This window comes from Lactuca saligna, chromosome 5 (genome assembly GCF_052625555.1).
Source record: "Lactuca saligna cultivar CGN05327 chromosome 5, ASM5262555v1, whole genome shotgun sequence".
NCBI classification, from domain to species: domain Eukaryota; kingdom Viridiplantae; phylum Streptophyta; class Magnoliopsida; order Asterales; family Asteraceae; genus Lactuca; species Lactuca saligna.
Window position 1 is genome coordinate 265,410,849 of NC_136421.1, and position 25,420 is coordinate 265,436,268.

At 41.7% G+C, this 25,420-nt stretch overlaps 3 protein-coding genes across 3 annotated transcripts; 1 reads left to right on the top strand and 2 right to left on the bottom strand.

The window, feature by feature from the left end:
* Positions 1-337: 337 nt before the first annotated feature.
* LOC145046627 (uncharacterized) lies at positions 338-2,301 on the top strand. The gene is made up of 4 exons (XM_078994910.1): positions 338-865; positions 937-1,403; positions 1,489-1,964; positions 2,036-2,301. The coding sequence occupies exons 1-4, from the start codon at positions 338-340 to the stop codon at positions 2,299-2,301; spliced, it is 1,737 nt and encodes a 578-aa protein (XP_078851036.1).
* Positions 2,302-5,022: 2,721 nt separating this feature from the next.
* LOC145046628 (uncharacterized) lies at positions 5,023-5,745 on the bottom strand. The gene has a single exon (XM_078994911.1). It carries the CDS (start codon positions 5,743-5,745, stop codon positions 5,023-5,025), a length of 723 nt encoding a protein of 240 aa, XP_078851037.1.
* Positions 5,746-6,012: 267 nt separating this feature from the next.
* Positions 6,013-8,570, bottom strand: LOC145047689 (Survival protein SurE-like phosphatase/nucleotidase). Its single transcript, XM_078996027.1, has 9 exons — positions 8,108-8,570; positions 7,796-7,890; positions 7,502-7,566; positions 7,302-7,345; positions 7,118-7,195; positions 6,877-7,030; positions 6,621-6,794; positions 6,472-6,531; positions 6,013-6,369 (listed from the first exon to the last, which is right to left on the bottom strand). Exons 1-9 carry the CDS (start codon positions 8,266-8,268, stop codon positions 6,259-6,261), a joined length of 942 nt encoding a protein of 313 aa, XP_078852153.1. The 5' UTR covers positions 8,269-8,570; the 3' UTR covers positions 6,013-6,258.
* Between the last annotated feature and the right edge of the window lie 16,850 nt (positions 8,571-25,420).

Below are 25,420 nucleotides of genomic sequence, written 5' to 3' on the forward strand. Positions count from 1 at the left end.
CCTCGATACCCTGTACATGATGATAGACAACCATGGAATCAGATGAAACCAGTGTTAGGTATGCGATTTTCTAACCCTGATGAGCTTAAAAACATGTTGAGCAACTATGCAGTCTCTGGTGGATATGATCTCTGGTTTGGAAAAAATGACTCCCAAAGGTTGTTAGTTAAGTGTTGCAAAAAAAAACAAGTCACCTAATTGTCCATTTAGACTTTGGGCCTCTTGGATGAGTAAAGAGAGGACTTTTCAGATAAAATCTTTAGTTAGTGAACATAATTGTAGCAGGGTGTTTAAGTTTGGGTCTATAGTAACTTATAAGTGGTTAGGAAAATAGTTTATGAGTGAAATTATAGAGAAGCCAAAAATCAGTGTTAGGAAGATGCAAGCTAAAGTTTCAACAACATTCAATATAAATGTGAGTGAAGGGCAATGCAGAAATGCAAAGAAATTTGCATTACAAGAAATTGAAGGAAGTCTAATTGAACATTATGGGATATTATGGTCATATGGTCATGAAATTCTGAGGACAAACCCTGGGTCTACTGTGAGGATGGATGTAGACATCATGCCAGATTCCACAACTTTTTTTTCTAAGTACTATGTCTGCTTTAAAGCTATAAGTGATGGTTGGAAGGAAGGGTGCAGGCCTGTGATTGGCCTTGATGGTTGCTTTCTAAAGGGTATTGTGAGGGGAGAAGTTTTGGCAGCTGTAGGGAGGGATGCAAACAACCAAATCTACCCTATAGCATGGGCTGTAGTTGGAGTTGAGAACAAGGCCACATGGAAGTGGTTCATAGATCTTCTCATGGATGATATTGATGGTGGTCTTGGTGCAGGCATTACCCTTCTTTCTGATGGACACAAGGTGAGCATTGGTTCATATTTATACATATGTTTTTATGCATGTTTCACTAATTTTGTTGTTGTTATTTGTAGGGGTTGCTAGAAGCAGTAAAAGAAAGGTGTCCAGAAGCTGAACATAGACAATGTGCCAGGCACATTGTGGCTAATTTTGCTAAAAGGTTTACCGGTCAACATTTCAGGAAGCTTTTTTGGAGGGCTGTTAGAGCTAGTACTAAACAGAAGTTCAAACATGTAATGGAAAAGATCAAATCTTTAGATACTCAAGCATATGAGTACCTTATGGACAGAGATCCTAGTACCTGGTCTAAGGCATTTTTTAAAGAGGGCAGAGATTGTGATGTAGTTGAGAATGGGGTGAGTGAGAGTTTCAATTCTGCTATTAGGCATGCTAGAAGGAAACCAATCATCACTATGCTAGAGGAGATTAGGATATTTGTGATGGAGAAGATATACAGTCTTAGAGTAGAAGGAATTGAATGGAATTTGAATATCTGTCCAAGTATTAGGAAGCGTATACAAGATTTGAAGGTTAAACAGAGGTAACATGTAGTTTTACAATTCATCTATCCAAGTATTAGTTTGTGTTATTAGTTATTAATTTGTAGTCATTATTGCCTTATACAGATTGTGGGGGGTTACTCCTTGTGGTTATCAAAATTATGAAGTTAGGTTCCATGATGCAGCATATGGAGTGGATCTAATTGCAAAGACTTGTGCATGCAGAATATGGAAACTTACAGGGATACCATGCTTACATGGAGTAGCTGCAATCTCTTCCCTGAATCAAGATGCAGAAACATATGTGTCCCAATCATACAGTAAAGAGGCTTATCTAAAATGCTATAATTATAGCATTAACCCTCTCAATGGTAGTGATATGTGGGAAGAAGTTCCTTATCGAAAGCCTTTGCCTCCCAAAAGAAGAAGATTACCTGGTAGGCCATCAGTGAAAAGGAAGAGGGATGCAGTGGAAAGGGAGTTGAGTGGACCAGTTAGACATTCTGTGACAAGAAGGGGATCCCTGATAAAGTGTAGTATTTGCAAGGAACCAAGTCATAACAAGAAAAAGTGTCCATCTAAGCAGCAAACAAATACATCAGGTAAATGTCCCAATTATCTGAACATAATACATCATTTTGATATGTAATCTTAAGACTTTAATTTTTTGCAGCACCAAGTTCATCCAGGGATAGTGGAGCAGGACCAAGTCAACCACCACCAGCAGCCCAACCACCTCCACCACCACCACCAGTAGCAGCCCAACCACCTCCACCTCCACCTCCACCACCACCACCAGCTGCAAGGCCTATCCCAAGAAGGGCCCCAATTGGTAGAACTGGACGGAGGAAATATTCTGAAAGGATTGTCAAAATGGCATTGAGGAGGAACATACCTGGGGTTGGGAGCAGTGCAGAGAACCCTGCAGTCCTTAATTAAGTAGGTGTGTAGGTAGTGGGTGGGCACATCTTTTGTTATCAAGTTGTGATGTAAAGACAATACTATGTGTTATTTATGCTTTTCTTTTGGGTTTGTGGGCACATGGTGGCCCTTCTTTTGTGGTCCCTAGAAGGAATCTTTTGTCCTATCTTTTGTATATGCAGACAACTATTCACCCTTTATTTAATTTAGAATATTGATGGAGTATTTGCAATGAATTCAACCACCGTATTCAATTAGTTTCTTATTATTTCTATGCATTGTTGTCTCAATGATTCCATTACAGTCAAAGAATGGAATCCTATATTGTTAGATAATATGACAGTTAATCAGTTTTGACTACCAAGGGTAGTTTCGTCAATTCCTATTTTCTAATCTGTTACAAGTTATTTAAACATCTTGATGTGTAATGTTATTAACTGAAATATGACAGTTAACCAGTTTTGACTACCAAGGGTAGTTTCGTCAATTCCTATTTTCTAATCTGTTACAAGTTATTTAAACATCTTGATGTGTAATGTTATTAACTGAAATATGACAGTTAACCAATTTTGACTACCAAGGGTAGTTTCGTCAATTCCTATTTTCTAGTCTGTTATAAGTTATTTAAACATCTTGATGTGTAATGTTATTAATTGAAGGAAGTCTAATTGAGCATTATGAAAGATTATGGTCATATTAGCTAAGATGTTGACTCGAATTAGCTAAGCTTTTGACTGGAGTTAGAAAGAAGTCTTTGATGTGTAATGCTATTAATTATACATATATGCCTTCATTCCAGTCAAAATTACTACTTTGTGATTCCATTCCAGTCAAAATTACTACTTTGTGATTCCATTCCAGTCAAAATTACTACTTTGTGATTCCATTCTAGTCAAAATTACTACTTTATGATTCCATTCCAATCAAAATTACTTCATTCCATTCCAACAAGAAGTTAAGATAATACATTCATTCCATTCAAACAACATCTTTCAATACATCATTCACATCATTTCATCATATACACGATGATCAAAAAAAGAAATCCTATGGTAAACTTATATATTTTTTCCTTCATTGCAATGGAATCAGAGTACTTTTCCTTCTTCATTTGTTCCATGTCTTCCTTCACCTTCTCTACTTCGGTCTTTAATGCTACTAATTCAACTTTCATTCCATCCACCACTTCCATTAGAGGCATTTCTACAGGTTCTACATCCAACCATTTCCAATATTTGCATTTACCCTTCAACACAAATAACTCATAATGAGATTTCAAATTAGGAAAAAAGAATCAGAAAAGGGAGAAGATTCAAGTGAAATAGTTTACCTCATTACACACCATGAAATGCCTCCCTGGATTCTTTGGTGTTTTTGATGTTAGAATACGTGCAGGGAACCCACAATCACAAGTTTTTGTATCGTGCGCAGTTGATTTCTTGCTTGATCGATTGAGGGATGATGAGAAGTTGTAGGAGGAAGCCATCGGGGGTATTAGGGCACAATCAAGGAACCGCATACACCCCTCTTTTAATAACATTAGCCCTACATGCCACGTAGGATCTTACTGGCACGTAGGATGGACCAATCCATTGAAACCGGCAAAAAGCAGTCGTAGGGGTGAAATTTACACGAATGAACAAGTTAAATGGCTATTAGAGCAAAAAAAAAAGTTTAGTGACCAAATGTGACAAAATGGAATAGTATGTTACCCTCTCAAGTCATTATCCCTTCTTGATATTGAGAATATGATTTTTATTGTGATCGTACTCCGTGTCACTTATTTAAACACATACACATGTCCATCATCGATGGTTGTGATAGCCATATGAACATTCCTGGTTAGCATTTCGACTTCCATTCATTTTCTTCAAAACTTATGGAAAATATCGAAATCAATCCCTAGACAATTAAGAAACTTTTGCTTTAAATAATAATAATAATAATAATAATCTTCAAAATAGGCAATCTCTAAATAAAATTTGACTTTAATTATGGGTAATGTGGGGAATTCTCGGTGACTCCAAGGACATACAATAATTAAACTCAATTATAGTTAGATCTAAAGTTGGTAATGAATTTGAAGCTTTTGAATAGGAAAAATCGAGGGCCCACATTTTTATTTTGTTGGTGTGACAGTTGATTGAATTCGCAAATGAAAGTTGAATGGATTGCATTGTGGATGTGCCATTATCCTAATACTTTTCTTACTTTTCTACATGAGAATTTATTGAGTTAAAAACATGTTGCGGCATTTCTAAATGTTTTTGCGGCTTCCACAATAGTGTGAAAATATATCAACTTTATTTACCATGTCTTAATATGTTGCTATGGGGCACAAAAATCATCCTAGACAATCTTTCGAATAACAACAATGATATAATTTGTGCTCAAATAGACTTTAAGCCCAAATTTTGGTTAATTATACATACATATGCATTTTTCTAGTAAGTAGCAAGGGAGCCCCAAATTTTGGTTAATTATACATACATATGCATTTTTCTAGTAAGTAGCAAGGGAGCCTCTAGTGGTATTTTTCATTTTTGGAAAGTATCTATTGAGGATTTCTTTGATGGATAATGATGTTTTTTTTTGGAAACGACAAATTGTATTAAAAAAGAACCCCCGAACTAGCAAGTAACTAGCGAGGGTCCAAAAGTACAAAACAAGAATAACAAGAAAGTAAAACAATTATATGATTTGAGGTACAGAGGAATTAAACATAAAAGGAGAAGAAACTCATTCATTCTGGCTGCAAATTCCACCCTTACCCCTGCACTTCAACCAAAAGAACACCAAAGACTTGACTGTCCCTGAACTCAATGTTGGATTTATGAATACCTTATTGAACATCCGGTTGTTCCGATTTTTCCATAAATTCCAAATTAGTCCATGACAAATGGAGATGAATATCTTCTGTTTCTTAGGACATCTGCCCCAGTTTGCTGCGAAACTAAGTAAATCAGTTACAGATGCAAAGTTCTGTTGTATGCCACACCATTTGAAAACTTGTTTCCTAACCTCGCAGGCGAAATGGCACGATATGAGAATATCATCTGAACATTCAATTTCGTTAATACAAGCCCCACAATTATCATGTTCAATATCGACGCCCCTATTTCTCAAAGTCACCACTGATGGGATCTTCTTCTGTATTGCTCTCCAAATAAAACAATTTACTTTGCTTGGGGACACTTTGTTCCATCTAAACCATGTAAGTACACGATTTGGGTATAAGAGTTGATCGAGTTTCTTCCTTAGTGTACCTACCGTGAAGGGGCTGGTAATATCGACAACATATTTCCATTGATCTTCACCTTGTGCCAAGCGCACCTCCGATAGATCTCTTATTAGGTTATTCACATTGTTGACGTCTCCTTCGTTTTCCACTTGCGATTTCCAATGCCCCTCAAATTGTCCATTTACAATTCTATAAGCCACAGTGCATTTCTTCCTGGACATTTACAACTATAATATTTATGACTTAATCTTACGCATTACTCTCGTAATAGATTACTATTGAAAGTTATCTTTTAGGGTGTTACAACTAGTTTCATATCAATCACAATGGACATTTACAATTTTTGTTTACGCAACATTTAATGCAAAATATCACTTTTTACTAGCAATGTCTCACTTTTTACAAATGTATATATAACGGACTGTTAAATATTGCATCTTTTGATTATGAAATTACACGTGGTTTTTAAGACCATTTTGTTGCATAAATTGAGAAATGTTCCAACCCTTTTCTTAATCCAAGAAACACAAGTGATTAAAATCTTCCAACTCTTGCAATCTAAAATTCGATTACCACCACATTGACAAAGATAATCGGATCGAACTTGTTCGATATAAAGATAGAACAATTTAAATTTTCAATGCATAGAACTTTGATTTTCTTGACATGAAAAGACAGTACAAGACAGATCAGGTTGTACTGCATTTAGCACGCAGAGAGTTTGCATAAATTAATCACAAAGCTGAAGGAGAGGTACGGTCAGCCACCATTGGTAACCATTCTTTGAAAAATGTATGGGAGTCGTTATCCGCATGACTCAAGGCCCCAAGGGTAGTGACAGTTATCTGAAAATATAACACAATTGTGATATTTATTAATTAATTAATAAAACAATAGAAGCACTTGAAAAATCACTTAAAAAAAAAAAGTAAGAGAAAGGTATTCACATATCCTTGTTTAAGGTAACAATAGTCGGTTTCACCCTCTTCCACATGGCCTCCCCTCACCTGAAAGGATGTATAACTCTCATTATATGAAAGAACATTAAAAAAAATTTAGTCATCAAAAAAAACAAACTGAATAAAAGCTCACACACCTCTCTCTTGAATAAAAGCTGTTCTTGTGAAACAGAATTATCCTCAGGATTTGATGCTACTGAATTTGACTCCATTGTCATTGTTGATAGCATCTGTGCACCTTGTGCATCACTAGAAACTTGCTTCCAACCCATTTTAACAATACTTTTTCCTTGCTTAGTCAGCTTATAACCCTAATAAATAAATAAACATACAATTACAAACAAGAAAAAATATAAATAGTCCAACTTCTTTATGAAATCGAAACTCACTCACCTTATTGTTGAGAACATTTGTTGGCAAATCTACATTCAAGAAACATTTTTGAGGAAATGTTTTATTCTTGATTTCAACAAGAATGGAACTTATTAAAGGTAAGCAAGCTTCAGCAGCAAGTGTGAAGTCATTGATGCTGCTTGTACCCCCAACCCTGTCACCCAATGAGATTTGTGATAGATATTAGAATCAAAATGACCTAATTAACCTCATGTAATGTAGTGAACAAGTTTACACATACCAATCATATGATATTGAAACAGATGGTAAACCATTGAAAAAAGCCTCCCTAGCACCTGCAACTGTCCCTGAGTAGACACTGTGTTTCAAGAAACTCTGGTTAGCATTTAACCCTAAACAAAAATACAAAATATCAGAAATAAAAACAAGGGAATCTAAGAGTAACAAGAAAAAATGATACTAACATGTGATAACCACAGTTGCTGCCCATATTTATGCCACTTAATACCTGTAAAGAGTAACTAGAACAAATCAGAAGGTTTTTTGTCATATATATAGATCATAAATGAAAATTGATGCACCCGACTACATAGTTTATAATTTTTTTTGTCGAATGATATGAAACCCATCAAATTATAACTTATGGTGAAGCTTAAAAATCTACCAGATCAGGCTCGGAAGAAAATAGTGCCTTTGAGATTCCCAATGAAGTACAGTCAGCTGGAGTTCCTGCAAAGTATTATTACGAAAATATAAGTGTTAGTCTGTATGTATTCAGTCAAGAAGGTGTGATTATTCAACTAGATATGTGAATATAACGAGTAAAAAGTGGGCATAAACCAAGAAGATGATAAACCCTAATGACAAAAGTTATACGAAGTCTCTATCAATATATGAATAAGGAGATTTACGGATATGATTAAGATCGTTCAACTGTTGAATTCATCATGATACTGACCAGAAACAGCAAAGGCTGTGGCTCCATTAATGTCGATTCGTTTTGCGGAGAGAGGATGACGCCAAGTAATAGAATGACTGACAGCTGACTTTTCCCTGTAAATATGATAAATCACTTGCATAGAACTTTTTTCAGGCAATAGTGCGGATTAAAGTGATGTTAAGTACAGACTAATTTACTTTGAATCTTGTATCCTTTGTATGTTCATGTGTTGCGATTTGTGAATGTCTTAAATGAAAAAAACATTCAGGACCAAATTGCTGATAAATATGGCAATAACGCGTTAGTAAAAAAGGGGGAGGAAGAACGTACGAATCGGGGGCGCAGACCCACACACGGTATCGATTGGTGGAGACGAGGACACGAACTAGGGCCTGCAGACCCGGTGCGTCAATTCCATCATCGTTTGTCACCATGATCGTCGGCCGGTCACTGCCGCCGTCATCACCAACAACAGTATTAGGATTTTCCATAAGTGAAATCCCCAAAGCAATCACAGAAACAAAATTCAACTTTGAGGATGAATAGTATGGGGATCGTAGAGGTGAGTGATATAGTGAGTGAACCTTTCCCCACCAATATCACTGATGAAGCCGAAAGTGGAATCTTTTAATCGAATCGATTTGTCCGGTCCAGTTTAACAAAACCGTACCGTTCGGTTTGTTTTTGAAAATCATTAAAGAGACGTTGATGTTGTGTGAATTTCATGTGTATTCAACAATGGTTTACAAGGACTCTCTATGTGAAGAGGACTTTAACATAAAGCAATAAAGCAATAAGTACTCCCCATTACAAGGTGTGTTCGATTTTTATATAAAAAACTTGTTCAGAACATTTATTGTTTTTTGCGGCACGCATAACTTTTTTTTATCTCGCAACAGTTTGTTTGTTTTTTGGAAGTTTTCAGAGCATGCATAACTTTTTTTTATCTCGCAACAGTTTGTTTTTTTTCGGAAGTTTTCAGAGCTGAAAACTTCTGCTTGTGTGTTGTTTAGGGAAGCACTTATTTTACCTATTCTCACATCTTCAAACCTAAACCTAAAAAGAAAACAGATCCCCCCACTCCAAAAAAACAAACGCCGCATACCTCCTTCTCAAGACCCATCGACCCATCAATTATTCCCTCGTCGTCGTATCTAGGGGTGTAAACGATCCAAGCTGAGCTCTCGAGCTCGATTTGAGCCTTAAAATGAAGCTCGAGCTTGGCTCGTGAACAATTTAGTGGGCTTGCGAGCCTAAACGAGCCTTATAAGCTTCTCTCTCTCTCTCTCTCTCTCTCTCTCTCTCTCTCTCTCTCTCTCTCTATATATATATATATATATATATATATATATATATATATATATATATATATATAGGCCTTTTGACATAAAAGTCCTTAAGTTTTGCAATTTTTGTTGGTTTTGTCCCTCCAGCGAATTTAGGTGCGTTAAAGTCCAACATTTCCAAACTTTTTTTCATTTTTGCCATTTAGCCGGTTGTGTTGGTTTTGACCTTTGCCCAGTCGGGACAACTGCTAGTGCGTAATGTATTAGCGACATCCGCTAACCGACGTGAACACACGATTAGATCCTTTTCCCCGAAGAACTCCATAGCCCCACATACCCAGAACTCACGAAAGGTCAACATGCGAGCTCCTATCAATGCTACCATCTCATAACGGAAAGAGACCAAGCGCTCCTCCATAACCTCCATGATACCCTCCTTGATTGTACCAAAGATCACAAAAGTCTGCTCGAGTATGCTGCAAGTAATCTCAAACGAAATGAACTCCTGCATCTGCTCATCTAACTGTCCAGCCCTAGAAGCCGAACTAGAACCACTGCCATAACCTCCTCATGTGGCCACCATACTGAATATAGACCACACAAACCATCAGGACATACATATATATAAACATTGAGGGATCAAATACTCTACAAGCTTCATAGTTTCATCGTGGCTTTTTTTAACTTGAGTATAGATCCTCTTCTTCCAGTAGTACGGGCCCATACTACCTTCCACATCTATCCATATTTTATTCAAGGATCGCCCCGAATGATATTTTTCCCATTACATTCACTTCGTGAACATTCACACGATGCACGGTAATGTAAAAACTATATTTTTGGTTAATGATAGTCGGATTTGGGAAAATACACACTCTTATAAGAGACACACACAGTTACTAGATGCCTTGGTAGAAGGCTACTCTTAGTAGGAAACATAGGTTTTTCTAGGATAGTTCAAACAAATACAAACTTTACAAAACTTATACATTACATCTTACAAACATCTTACAAATGATTTCATACAAACTCATACACTAATATACTTATGATCTCACCAGCTTTAAAGTTGATACTCGCTTTCAAAATAACTTGTATTCTCAGGTCACCAGTAGACAGGTACTGGTGCCAGGTTTTTGAGAAGATGGAGCTTGTTCAAGACTCCTCTTTTATTTTGATGTACTTTTTGGTGTCTATTTAACTTGACATAACACACTTGTATGAAATTATATTATTAATGCAATGGATGATGTTGTTGCTTGTTTACTACTTTGCATTGTTGTGATATTATAGATGACTTCATCCGCCCCCGAATGATTCCGCCGTTCAGGTTTTGGGGTGTGACAGATTGGTATCAGAGCATTGTTTATAGTGAATTGAGTCTATCAACCCATAAAAGATATACGAACTATAAAAACAAGCGGGATTAAAATACTCCGATTAAGATTTTATACTTTAAATAATAAAATATTTAACTAAGTATACATACCTGCATTCATACTAAAATCAGTGTCACTAGGATAGAAAAAAAGTATTACGATTGTTGGACAACACAAGTAGACTTAGAGACATATGGTCAACCCTGGGAAGATGTAGCCTGATCAACTACATTATCCGAGAAGTGACTAGCATATGCCTAAGGATGGTTGTGAGGTTGCAACAAGTCTAAAAACTTAACAATACTACCACAATAAGAACAGTAGAACATAACATTAAACTTAAAATACTATAGGAGTATTTTGTGTTAGTATAATTACTTATCTGAGAACTAAAGGTCTTTATTGGTATGCCCTAGACAAGTATTGGAGTAACTGATAAAGATCACCTTATAATTATCTAGTTAACTTGTCTATTAATTATTTCCTTACCCTTTTTCTCGCATAAATATCATGGTTGGATTCCATCATCATGACGACCCATACTTTCCACCCAACGGCAATGTTGGATGGCTTGAAGCAGAGTCCGATGATGAGCATCAAAGTCCTTTGGATGATCATCAAGCAGAAGGCTTCTCGGATGGATCTAACTCCAAGCCCGAAGTCAACAACCTAGCTTAAGTAGGTCAAGCCCCGAATAAAAACCCCCGACCCGCATTTCAAGTACCCACACCTCTATTGGCAACAAACTTGAATACATGGAGTTAGGAACAGGGTCAACCCATTCACTACAATGGAGATAGAAGTTTCCACAACCTCACTGAGGGAGGTTTTGCTGACACGGTACTACCCGTCATGGTTCGTAGGATTTCTCGGAACACGATACTGGGTCAATCAACTATTAATCGAGTCTTGGAGATTGACGCCAATTCTGGCGTTAACATTGTCCGCATTCGCCAACTAGAGTCTGCTCCTGAAAGGGCTCTAGTTCACAATGCAGCTCTTCGGAGGGAACTCGTTGAAACTTGAGCTGAAGTTAGAGAACTTCGAGCTCAACAAGAAAGAGATGATATGCGCATGAGGGACATAGAACGTCTCCTGTCGGGATCAAGAACTCACTCTGGTAGCTCACATCGCCGATAGATTCTCATCAACTTCTCTCTTTTGGATATAACCTAGTTATGTAAAACTCTGGTCTAATTCCCTATCTTTGTAAATCATAGGTCTGTTAGGTCTTGGTTAGGTTGTAATTCTGTCAAAATTTTCCCATTTTGGTTGATGTAAGGCCTCCTACTGTTGGCCGTTTTTGTAACGCCGTAAAAATTTGAACAATTTTTCACTTTTATAACCCATAAAATATCATTTGTAATCATAAATAAAACATTGCATCAACATCGTATCAGTACAAAACCCAAGATCAAAATATATATATATATAAACTCCAGTGTACGTGTGTACGAATCATGTCGGCGCCTTCCCGCGATCATCACTGGTACATGAAACACATAACACATAACACTATAAGCATAAATGCTTAGTGAGTTCCCCAAAATACCACTCTAACACATAATAGCCACTCGAGGCTGTAACTCTGTTGACCCTCAGGTCTATGTGTCTCAGTGGGGCCCTCCAGCCCCAACTCTCTATAGGCCCTCTGGCCCTAACTCTGTGGACCCGAAAGTCCTAACTCTGTAATTATGAATCATACATAACACATATCACAATAAATCATAGCACATAGTAACATGCAATTACACTGGCATATAACTCTAAAATACTCTATCACATAATTCTGTTACCACACTAGGTAAAGTATAGTGAGAAGACTCACCTCGGGTATCTCGGTAACGCTGGTCTAACCTCCGCCTAATCAAAATAAATACCCTAATTATTATAACTCTCAAAGGCTAGACTATGTCCTCTTATGATACTCTCAGAAGGGTAAAAGACCATTTTACCCCTCTCATATCTCAAAGGCCCCACAATAGACCATACCCTAAAAGTCAACTTTCTGGGTTACGCTGTGCGTACCAGATGTGTACGCTGGGCGTACCCGGCTGCCTCTCAGAATCGGGGGACGCTACCAGGTACGTGACGCGTACTGGGATTACGCCCGACGTACTCCCAGCTTCAACACCTTCACTCTTTTAGGTCTTAAACGGTTAAGACCCACGTCCAACTTTTAGATCTGACCATTTCTATTCCTCTTAAACCATAAAGTCGATGACTTTAAGCCTTTGCATGGCTGAATAAGTCACTAGCACCCAAAACATTTCATTCTTTAACCCTAGAAAGCATAGAACTCAAGCATGACCTCCTATCAACGACCAAGATGGGAACTTTATGGATCTAGACCTCAAATACCACTGAAAAGGGATAGATCTCGGACTATGGAGCACCTTACACTCATAAAGTCTCCACCTTTAGGGTTTTTAACCCTAGAAATGGCACATGCAACATTAAACCAAAATGAAGAGGAAAGTTTTGAACTTTATACCTCTAAATGCAGCTCCTTTCTTTGTAGATCTCAGATCCAAACTTGCACTTCAAGCTTTTAGTCTCCACAAGCTCTTTTCTTCCTTCTTCACTAACACACCAAGGCACTATTAGCTCCAAGAACACACACACTCACTAAGGACGATGGAAGGCTCTCTCTTAGGGTTTTACTCACTGATATGGAGGCTGAGAAATGAGCCTTAGCATCCCTTAAATAGTGCACAACACAAAAATTAGGGTTTTGCACCTGGGTCGGGTACGCCCGGCGTAACCCTTGGTACGCCCAGCGTACCTTGGCGAAGACGTGTTATTTTTAAGCGCTTGAGTACGCGCAGCGTACCCCTATGGTACGCCCAGCGTACTCACTTGCTCAACAAAAATCCACTCAAGGGCCAAACATGGCCAAACACAAAGAACAAGGATGAAAGAATAATACCTGAGTCTCGGGGTGTTACAATTTTCCCCCACTCGAACCAGACTTCGCCCCCGAAGTCTCATTCCTCGAACAACTCTGGATGTTGCCCCCGCATCTCCGACTCTGACTCCCAAGTCATCTCGGACCCCTTCCGATGCTGCCACTGAACCAAAACCAGAGGCACTTCCTTGTTCCTCAAAACCTTGATCTTCCGATCGCTGATCACCACCGGTCTCTCAGCATAATTCAGGCTCGCATCCACCTGAACATCCTCCTAGGGCACCACTGCCGACTCATCTGCTATACACTTCCACAGCTGCGACACGTGGAAAGTGTCATGAATCTGACCCAACTCTGCAGGTAGCTCTAAGTGATAAGCTACCCTACCCACCCTCGCGATCACTTTAAACGACCCAATATACCGGGGTCCCAGCTTGCCCCTCTTCCTGAATCGGATCACTCCTTTCCAAGGAAATACCTTCAGAAGCACCAAATCACCGACCTGAAATTCGAGCTCAGATCGTCGCCTATCAGCATAACTCTTCTGGCGACTCTGAGAGGTCAAAAACCTCTGCCTGACCTGTTGGATCTGCTCAGACGTCTGAAGCACTATCTCCATACTACCCATCATACGCTACCCCACTTCTCCCCAACAAATGGGGGTCCAACACCTCCTCCCATACAACAGCTCAAAGGGTGGTATACCAATGCTCGAATGATGGCTGTTGTTGTAGGAAAACTCTGCCAAGGGTAAGTACGTGTCCCAACTTCCACCGAAGTCCAACACACATGCCCGGAGCATATCCTTGAGCGTCTGAATCATCTGCTCACTCTGTCCGTCAGTCTGGGGGTGGTACACGGTACTGAAATGCAGTCTAGTACCCAATTCCTCATGGAATTTCTTCCCGGATCTAGAGGTGAAACGCACATCTCGGTTTGAGACAATCGAGATCGGTACTCCATGTCGTTTTACCACTATACATCTCTGCCAACCTCTCTGCGGAAGAGCTCTCGCTAATAGCGAGGAAATGAGCGTTCTTCGTCAACCGGTCTACAATCACCCAATTTGCATCGACGCCCCTCACAGTCCTTGGCAATTTGGTGATAAAGTCCATGGAAATCTGTTCCCACTTCCACTTGAGAATCTCTAACGGCTGCAACTTGCGTGCGGTCTCTAATGCTCGGCCTTAACCCTGCGACATGTTAGACACCTCTCCACGAACCATGAAACATCCCTGTTCATACAAGGCCACCAATACTCCCTTTTCAGATCCAAATACATCTTATTGGCCCTGGGATGGATCGAGAACTTCGATCGATGAGCCTCTTTCATCAAAATGGTACGCGTTCCGCCCACATGCGGTACCCAGATCTGACACTGAAACGTCATAAGCCCCCGACCATCGGTGACGAACTCTGATACTTGCCCGACAACCCGCTCTTTCTTCTGGTTTTATGGCCTAACGGCCTCGGTCTGAGCTCCTCGAATGGTGTCCAATACCGGAGTCATCACCGTCAACCTCATACAAATGTCACGCATCGAAACACTCTCCGCCCTACGACTTAAGGCATCGGCCACCACGTTGGCTTTTCCCAGGTGGTACAGGATCTCGCAATCATAATCCTTTACCACATCCAACCATCTCCTCTGTCACATATTCAGGTTGGGCTGATCCATCAAGTACTTCAGGCTCTTGTGATCCGTGTATATGGTACACCGGACCCCATACAAATAGTGACGCCAGATCTTGAGGGCAAACACTACTGCCCCCAACTCTAAATCATGGGTAGGATACCTCGCCTCATGAGGCTTCAGCTGCCTTGATGCATACACTATCACATGACCCCTCTGCATTAGTACTGCTCCCAACCCTGATATCGACGCGTCACAATATACCACAAAATCCTCCATTCCCTCCGGAAGGGATAACACCGGGGCTTCGCATAATCTTTGGCGAAGTGTCTTGAAGGAGGCCTGCTGCTCTGGGCCCCAAGAAAAAACTACACCCTTCCGGGTCAACTTAGTGAGTGGCACAATGATCTTGGAGAAATCCCTGATGAATCTCTGATAATAACCTGCCAGACCTAGAAAACTCCTGATCTCCGTGGGTGACCTCGACACCTCCCAACTCATCACTGCCTCAATTTTGGCTGGGTCGACCAATATCCCTTTCTGGTTAACGAGATGTCCCAGGAACTGGACCTCTCGTAACCAGAAATCACACTTGGAGAACTTGACATAAAGCCTCTCCGATCTCAAAACCCCTAGGATCTCCCTCAGATGCTCCTCATGCTGCTCTCTAGATCTCGAATACACCAAAATGTTGTCGATGAATACGATCACCGAGCGATCCAACATCGGTCTGCACACCCTGTTCATGAGGTCCATGAACACCGCTGGTGCGTTGGTAAGCCCGAAAGGCATCACCACGAACTCGTAATGCCCGAAACAAGTCCTAAATGTTGTCTTATGAATGTCCTTATCTCGCACACTCACCTGATGATATCCAGACCTCAATTCGATCTTGGAAAACCAAGATGCTCCCTGCAAATGATCGAACAAATCGTCAATCCTCGGCAACGGGTAACGGTTCTTGACCGTTAATTTGTTCAACTCCCGGTAGTCAATGCACATCCGGTGTGAACCATCATTTTTTCTTGACAAAAAGGATAGGAGCTCCCCACGGTGAACTACTCGTCCGAATAAATCCCTTTCCCAGCAGCTCCTGCAGCTGCGAGGATAACTCCTACATCTCTAGAGGCGCAAGGCGATAGGGCGCCTATGCAATAGGTGCGGCCCCCGGAACCAAATCGATACTGAACTCCACCTGCCTCACAATAGGTACGCCCGGCAACTCCTCCGGAAATACATCCGGGAACTCACACATTATCGGAACCTCTCCCACAGACCCCAGTCTCTCCGACTCAACCCTCGCGTCCATAACATATGCTATGAATCCCTCACATCCCTGTTGAAGGCTCTACCTCGCCCTGGCGGCTGAGCAAAATGTTGAACCGGAACGTGTACCCTCACCGTACACCGTAAGAACTCCCCCACTAGGGTCTCGCATGGTCACCAGCTGTCGCTCGCAGTCAATGATCGCTCCAAATCTGCTCAACCAGTCCATGCCCACGATGACACAGACATCCCCCATCGCAATAGGGACCAAGTCTATCGGAAACTCAACCCCGAAAATCTCGAGTACACAACCACGAATCACCCCGGTGGCATACACCTCTCTCTCATCCGCTATGGAAACTCTCAGAGGTTGACTCATCGCCTCTCTACTAATACTAATGTGTCGGCTAAAGGCCAACGATACAAAAGATCGACTCGCATCCGAGTCAAATAACACTAAAGCAGGTACAGAATTCACAAGGAAGGTACCTACGCATAACAATATATAAGCACAATCATCACAGAATATAAAAGAATACATGAAAGAGTACATACCGGCCACGACATTGGGTGTTGCGCAGACCTCCTCCACAGTTAACTGGAAGGCTCTCCCGCATGCCTTCGGTGCCTCAACCTTCGCAGGCTGGACATTCGCAGCTCTCACCGCAGCAGGGGATGATCCCAAAAATGCTCCCTGCGCTGACCCTCGCAACTGTGGACACTCTGCCTTCCGGTGTCCAGTCTGGTTGCAATGAAAACAGACTGAAAAACCCTTGGGGCAATCCTTGGCCATGTGCCCCTCCTTGCCACACTTGTGCCAAGACCCTGCTTTGTATATCCCATTGTGACTCTTTCCGCACTTGCCACAAGTGCAGGCCTTCTGGTTCCCAGATCTCGAATCAGCGGGTTTGGCCCGCTTGGCTGCCGGCTGAGACTGAGCCGGCCGCCGATCCCTTCCCCGAGACTCAGCCTCCTCCCTGGCTTGGGTCTCCAGCTCTATCTCCCTCTTCCGGACATTTTCCTGAAGCTTGGAAAATGTCCGGTACGTCGAGTTCGCCACGAACTCACGTATATCCCTCCTCAGAATGCTCAAATATCGGCTTATACGTGCCTGCTTGGAGGACACGTGCTCTAGGCAGAACATCGTCCGCTCATGGAACATCCTCGTAATCACCGTAACAGACTCAGTACCCTGCTTGAGGGTCAGAAACTCATGGACCAAATGCTCTCTCTCCACCTGGGGAACGTACTCATCTCGAAACATAGTGGTAAACCTCTCCCAAGTCACCGCAACAAGCTCGGCAGACGTAAAATGCACAGTTACAAACTTCCACCAGTCCTTCGCTCCCAAGCGAAGCTGGTTCAGCGCGAACCGGACTCTCAAATGCTTTGGAGATGAGAAAGTAAAGAAACACCCCTCTATGTATGAAATCCATCTCATCGCCACGATCGGGTTCTGGGTCCCGTCAAACTCCGGTGGTTTTGTGTTGCTGAACTCTCGGAACAACAACGCATCACCACCCTGTGGCCTAGTCGCAGCTATAGTTGCAGTGGCTGCAGCAACAGCATCCTCAGAAAGAGCAGGGTATCTCTCATCAAATGTCTCCATCAGAGTGGTCTTGATAGACCCGAACATCTCTGGTATCTCTGCCCTGATGGCCGCAGCCACCTCCTCCTTGATGATCCTACGGATCTCCTCATCACCCAAACTGCCGATCACTGGTGTGTGGCGCGTCCCAACCATGGTCTCCCTCTGAAATACAACATAAGAATATTAGAGACCCTTTTCGAGTATAATCACACTCGATAACTCCACCCTACTCGTTCCTTGGTGCCCAAAGGATTCTTACTTGGACTGCGTACCAACCCGGTATCTTCAGTAGTACGGGCCCAATACTACCATCCATACCGCATTGGCATTCATACCAAGTCCTCCTCCTTGAGCCTCAAATCCAAAGTACTCTACTCTCTCTATCATGTGCTACTCACTAAGAAAACTCTCATAAGCACCTCGCTGCTATCTAAATCACTCTTAAGCATCTCTAGCAACAAAACCCCTAAACTAAGGCATCATATATCAGGCCACTCTAGTCCTAATAAGAATACCTAGTCTACTCTAGCATGCATATCTCAACTTATCATATATAATACATAACATATTTGATAATCACTTATTATGAGGGTATTTTGGGAAATCACCGTTCGGGCGCTGGCTGATCGTACACACGGCTCTACTCTGTTGATCTCAAAACTCTTTTTACTCTTTTTCAAAAATATTATTTTTATTATTAAAAATTTCCTCAAATCCCCAGTTTAAGTTCAGATACGCCCGAAGATATATCCAAATCCCTCAAACCAAGGCTCTGATACCAACTTGTAACGACGTAAAAATTTGAACAATTTTTCACTTTTGTAACCCATAAAATATCATTTGTAATCATAAATAAAACATTGTATCAACATCGTATCAGTACAAAACCCAAGATCTATATATATATATATATATATATATATATATATATATATATATATATATAACTATCATACCGGCGCCTTCCCGCGATCATCACTGGTACATGAAACACATAACACATAACACTATAAGCATAAATGCTTAGTGAGTTCCCCAAAATACCACTCTAATACATAATAGCCACTCAAGGCTGTAACTCTGTTGACCCTCAGGTCTATGTGTCTCAGTGGGGCCCTCCAGCCCCAACTCTCTATGGGCCCTCTGGCCCTAACTCTGTGGACCCGAAAGTCCTAACTCTGTAATTATGAATCATACATAGCACATATCACAATAAATCATAGCACATAGTAACATGCAATTACACTGGCATATAACTCTAAAATACTCTATCACATAACTCTGTTACCACACTAGGTAAAGTATAGTGAGAAGACTCACCTCGGGTATCTCGGTAACGCTGGTCTAACCTCCGCCTAATCAAAATAAATACCCTAATTATTATAACTCTCAAAGGCTAGACTATGTCCTCTTATGATACTCTCAGAAGGGTAAAAGACCATTTTACCCCTATCATATCTCAAAGGCCCCACAATAGACCATACCCTAAAAGTCAACTTTCTGGGTTACGCTGTGCGTACCAGATGTGTACGCTGGGCGTACCCGGCTGCCTCTCAGAATCGGGGGACGCTACCAGGTACGTGACGCGTACTGGGATTACGCCCGACGTACTCCCAGCTTCAACACCTTCACTCTTTTAGGTCTTAAACGGTTAAGACCCACGTCCAACTTTTAGATCTGACCATTTCTATTCCTCTTAAACCATAAAGTCGATGACTTTAAGCCTTTGCATGGCTGAATAAGTCACTAGCACCCAAAACATTTCATTCTTTAACCCTAGAAAGCATAGAACTCAAGCATGACCTCCTATCAACGACCAAGATGGGAACTTTATGGATCTAGACCTCAAATACCACTGAAAAGGGATAGATCTCGGACTATGGAGCACCTTACACTCATAAAGTCTCCACCTTTAGGGTTTTTAACCCTAGAAATGGCACATGCAACATTAAACCAAAATGAAGAGGAAAGTTTTGAACTTTATACCTCTAAATGCAGCTCCTTTCTTTGTAGATCTCAGATCCAAACTTGCACTTCAAGCTTTTAGTCTCCACAAGCTCCTTTCTTCCTTCTTCACTAACACACCAAGGCACTATTAGCTCCAAGAACACACACACTCACTAAGGACGATGGAAGGCTCTCTCTTAGGGTTTTACTCACTGATATGGAGGCTGAGAAATGAGCCTTAGCATCCCTTAAATAGTGCACAACACAAAAAATAGGGTTTTGTACCTGGGCCGGGTACGCCCGGCGTAACCCTTGGTACGCCCAGCGTACCTTGGCGAAGACGCGTTATTTTTAAGCGCTTGAGTACGCGCAGCGTACCCCTATGGTACACCCAGCGTACTCACTTGCTCAACAAAAATCCACTCAAGGGCCAAACTTGGTCAAACACAAAGAACAAGGATGAAAGAATAATACCTGAGTCTCGGGGTGTTACAGTTTTCCCGAACTTGTTACATCTGTAATTCCAGTAATATTGACAGGTACCTAATCTTATGGGAATTATTATCCAAATGTGATAATCTATTAGTTGTAGATATACATTCAATCGGGCTATGAGGAGTTAGTCCATGAGTCATTCTCATCAATTCTTCCATCTTATCAATGTTTTCATCTTCATAAATTTTTAGATCAAAGATGCCGCCTTGCATAAATCCAAGGAGAAACCTTAATAACGAAAACCACCTACTCCTCAGTTCGACACGACAACTCTAAATGTTGCCGTAGCTGCGGTTGTGGCTACAACCATTGCTCAATATCATTCATCAGGTTCCACTGGAGGAGGAACCCCTGTCCTGTTAACTCATGGTGAAATCCCGGTGCGCTTGAAAGAGTGCTCCTACAAGGACTTCACCAACTGTAAGCCATTGTCCTTCAAGGGGACTGGCGGAGTCATTTCCCTCTCACAATGGTTCGAGAAAACCAAATCGGTTTTCAAAATCTGCTCCTGTCCAGAGGAGAGCAAGGTCAAGTTCGCTGCTTGTACCTTTGAAACAAAAGCCCTAACATGGTGGAATAGCCATGTTAAGTCACTATCTCTAATAGCGGCTAATGCTATGGGCTGGGAAACTTTGAAAGACCTCATGATTGAGGAGTACTGCCCGAGGGGCGAGATTCAGAAGCTGGAGGAAGAACTGTGCCTAACCATGAAGGGCTCCAACGTAACCGCCTATACCACCAAATTCTGTGAACTGGTGGCCCTCTATCCCAACATGGTTCATACAGAGGGAAAGAAGATCGAGAGATACATATGGGGGTTGGTGCCACCTTACCAGGGAAATGTCTTGGCATCACACCCCACTACATTTGATAGTGCCAAACGATTGGCACAGCGGCTCATAGACCATGGGGTTCGTACCCCGACCGCAACAACAACTACCCTGGCCATCTGAGAACCCGGAAGAACTGCTGATTCCAAGCGGAAGTTTGGGATGACAAGAAGAAGGCTAAAGCTACCAAAAAGCAGCAGGCCGTGGCAGTACATGCTGCGATAGCACCTACCGCTGTTGCTCCGGTAAAGCAGTACACTGGAAATTTTCCCAAGTGCAACAAATGCAACTTCCATCAAGTCGGTGCCTGCCGGGAACTGCATTGTTTGAACTGCAACAGGAAGGGGCACACTGCCCGTTTCTGTAAAGCTCCAGCGAAGCCAATCAACCAAGTCCCCGGCGCAGGAGTGAGCCAAGCTTGCTACAAATGAGGCGAGGTAGGCCACTACAAAAGGAATTGCCCGAAAGCAGGGTTTGCCGGTGGAGTGACAAGAGTTATGGCCATAGGCCATGAGGAGGCGGTAGCCGACCCCACAGTGGTCACTGGTACGTTTCTCCTCGATAACGCTTATGCATTCATTCTATTTGATAGTGGAGCGGAGAGAAGTTTCGTGAACCAAACATTTGCTCATTTACTTAAGCTAAAATCACGAGCACTTAAAGAACCGTTCACTATAGAAATGGCTAATGGCAAGACAGATAGCACTAGCAGTATATTCATAGGGTGTACCCTAACTTTAGATAGCTATTTATTTTCGATCGATCTCATGCCGGTCTCAATTAAAAGTTTCGACGTGATTATCGGCATGGATTGGTTGAGTTCTCACCGTGCCGACATCATGTGTTATGAAAAGGTTGTTCGCCTAAATCTACCGTCTGGCGAAACCCTAATAGTATACGACGACAAACCCGACACGAACCTTCGTATCATCTCGAGCATTCAAGCTCAGAAATTCTTACGAAAGGAATGTCGAGCATTCCTTGCTCATATGGTCGATGTGAGCCAAGAAACGAAAGACATTCAAAACATTCCAGTAGTACGCGACTTTCCCGACATCTTTCCAGAAGAACTCCTAGGATTACCTCCTCAACGTCAAGTCGAGTTCCGAATCGACTTAGTTCCAAGGGCTACCCCAGTAGCCAAATTTCCCTATCGACTAGCACCTGCAGAGATGCAAGAATTGTCCTGTCAACTTAACGAACTGCTCAGCAAGGGCTTTATAAGACCAAGCTTTTCACCATGGGGAGCTCCAGTCTTGTTTGTCAAGAAGAAAGATGGATTGTTTCGTATGTGCATCAACTATAGGGAGCTCAACAAACTTACCGTCAAAAATTGTTATCCGTTGCCTCGAATCGACGACTTATTTGATCAACTTCAAGGGGCGAACTTCTTTTCAAAAATCGACTTAAGATCCGGATATCACCAATTACGAGTTCTAGGGGAGCATGTTCCTAAGACATCCTTCCGAACTCGTTATGGGCACTACGAATTCGTAGTGATTTCGTTCGGATTAACAAACACACCCGCAGTATTCATGGACTTAATGAATCGGGTGTGTCGTCCTTACTTGGATCAGTTCGTCATCGTCTTTATCGATGACATACTTATCCACTCTCGTAGTAAGGAGGAGCATAGTCAACATCTGCGACAAGTTCTGGAAATATTACGTTCGAAGAAACTCTACGCGAAGTTCTCGAAATGCGAATTTTGGATTCAACGAGTCGAATTCTTAAGGCACGTGCTTAGTGAAGTGGGAATACACTTGGACCCTTCCAAAATCAAAGCCATTGAGAACTGGTCAGCACCGAAGACGCCTACAGAAATTCGTCAATTTCCAGGCCTCGCTGGCTACTATCGCATGTCCATTCAGAACTTCTCCCGCATAGAGAAACCTCTTACAACACTAACCCATAAGGATGTCGCCTTTGACTGGGAAGAGAAGCAGGAGAGAGCATTCCAAACGCTCAAACGAGCCTTGTGCACCGCACCAGTACTATCCCTCCCTGAAGGGATAGAAGATTTTGTAGTCTATTGCGATGCATCGAATCAATGGCTCGGATGTGTTCTGATGCAGTGAGGTAAGGTCATCGCCTATGCCTCGAGACAACTGAAGACACATGAGGTCAACTACACGACCCACGATCTTGAACTAGGATCAGTTGTGTTTGCTCTGAAGATCTTGAGACACTACCTAAACGGTACGAGGAGCACTATCTTTACAGATCACAAAATCTTACAACACATTTTCGACCAGAAGGAGCTCAACATGAGACAACGACGGTGGGTCGAGCTACTCAGTGACTACGAATGCAAAAATCGTTATCATAAGGGTAAAGCAAATGGAGTAGCTAACGCCCTAAGTCGGAAAGAATATTCTGGTCGTAGAGTCAAATCATTGACTATGACTATCCATTCACACTTGTCCACACAAATTAAGGTGGCTCAGCTCGACACTTTGAAGCCTGAAAATGTGGCGGGTAAATCCCTGAGAGAAATGGATAAGAACTTGAAGGTTAAGGGTGGCGGAGCTTATTATTTCATGGATCGGATTTGGACCCCGAAACTAGGTAGTTTCAGAGACTTGGTCATGAACGAGGCGCACAACACTCGTTATTCCGTACACCCAGGTTCAGATAAGATGTATCTGGATCTTAAAAAGTTATACAAGTGGCCTAACATGAAAGCAGAGATTGCTACCTTCGTGAGTAAATGCCTTACTTGCGCTAAGGTCAAGGTCGAATACCAGAAACCCTCCGGTTTACTACAACAACTGGAGATACCAGAATGGAAGTGGGAGCAGATTACTATGGATTTCATAACCAAGTTGCCCAAGACAACGGGCGGACTTGATACCATATGGGTCATCATTGATAAATTGACCAAGTCTGCACACTTCCTGTCGATCAAAGAAATAGACAAGATGGAGAAGCTTACAAGAACTTACATTAGGGAGATTGTACGACTGCACGGTGTTCCCTTATCCATTATCTCGGACAAAGATAGTAGATTCACTTCGAGGTTCTGGCAGTCGCTACAAAGTTCCTTAGGAACTAGGCTGGACATGAGTACAACCTACCATCCACAAACCGACAGGCAAAGTGAGAGAACTATCCAAACCTTGGAAGATATTTTGCGATTCTATGTGATCAACTTTGGGAAAGCATGGGATAATCATTTACCCCTTGTCAAATTTTCCTACAACAACAGTTATCACACGAGCATAAAGGCTACTCTATTTGAGGCCCTCTATGGCCGAAAGTGCAGATCCCCTCTGTGCTGGGCTGAGGTGGGTGATACCCAGTTAGCTAAAGGACGAGTTCCTGACAGCACTCTCATAGGTCCGAAGATCATACGGGAAACAACAGAGAAGATCGTTCAGATCCGTGAACGATTGAAAGCCTCCAGAGACCGACAGAAAAGCTACGCTGATAAACGAAGGAAACCATTGGAATTCCAGGTGGGTGATCGCGTTCTATTAAAGGTCTCACCATGTAAGGGCTTGATACGCTTCGGAAAGCATGGAAAGCTAAATCCAAGGTACATTGGGCCTTTCGAGATTCTCGCAAGAATCGACCCTGTAGCTTACAAACTTAACTTACCACGCGAACTCAGTAACGTACATTCTACCTTCCACGTATCGAACTTGAAAAATTGTCTGTCTGATGAGACTCTTGTAATCCCACTCGACGAGATCGAGATCAACGAGAGCCTCAACTTCTTGGAAGAACCAGTAGAGATCATGGACCGAGAGGTCAAGGAAACGAAACAAAGTTGTATCCCGATAGTGAAGGTTCGCTGGAACGCCAAGTGGGGACCTGAATTCATTTGGGAGCGAGAGGATCAGATGAAACTGAAATATCCTCATCTTTTTACTTAGTTATTTGTAATAACTTAATTGCTTAAACTTTAATTTTGGGACGAAATTCCCTTTAACGGGGGGATGACGTGATAACCCGAAATTTTCATTCGGTCAAACCCTAAAGTCAATCATTCCAAATTATAAGTCAAGTTCATTTTTATTTGTTTTTAGCAAATTTAAATTTCCTTTGATAATTTTAATAATTATTCTTTAAGTGAACGGGTGAAAGAAAGTGTCGTCTCGAGTCTTGAAATTCCAAAACCGCAAGTACCACATAGTTAAGGAATTCACGGCAAAACTTTTATGTTTGGGCCGAAAATTATTCCAAAACTGTAAACTCATGCCTTAAGCATGAGTTTACTCCCCCAAATTACCTCATTTGTTACTTGCAATCTCAAGAGCAAACTCCAAACACTCTCAACTACCATCCCAGTTTTCACCCGATTTC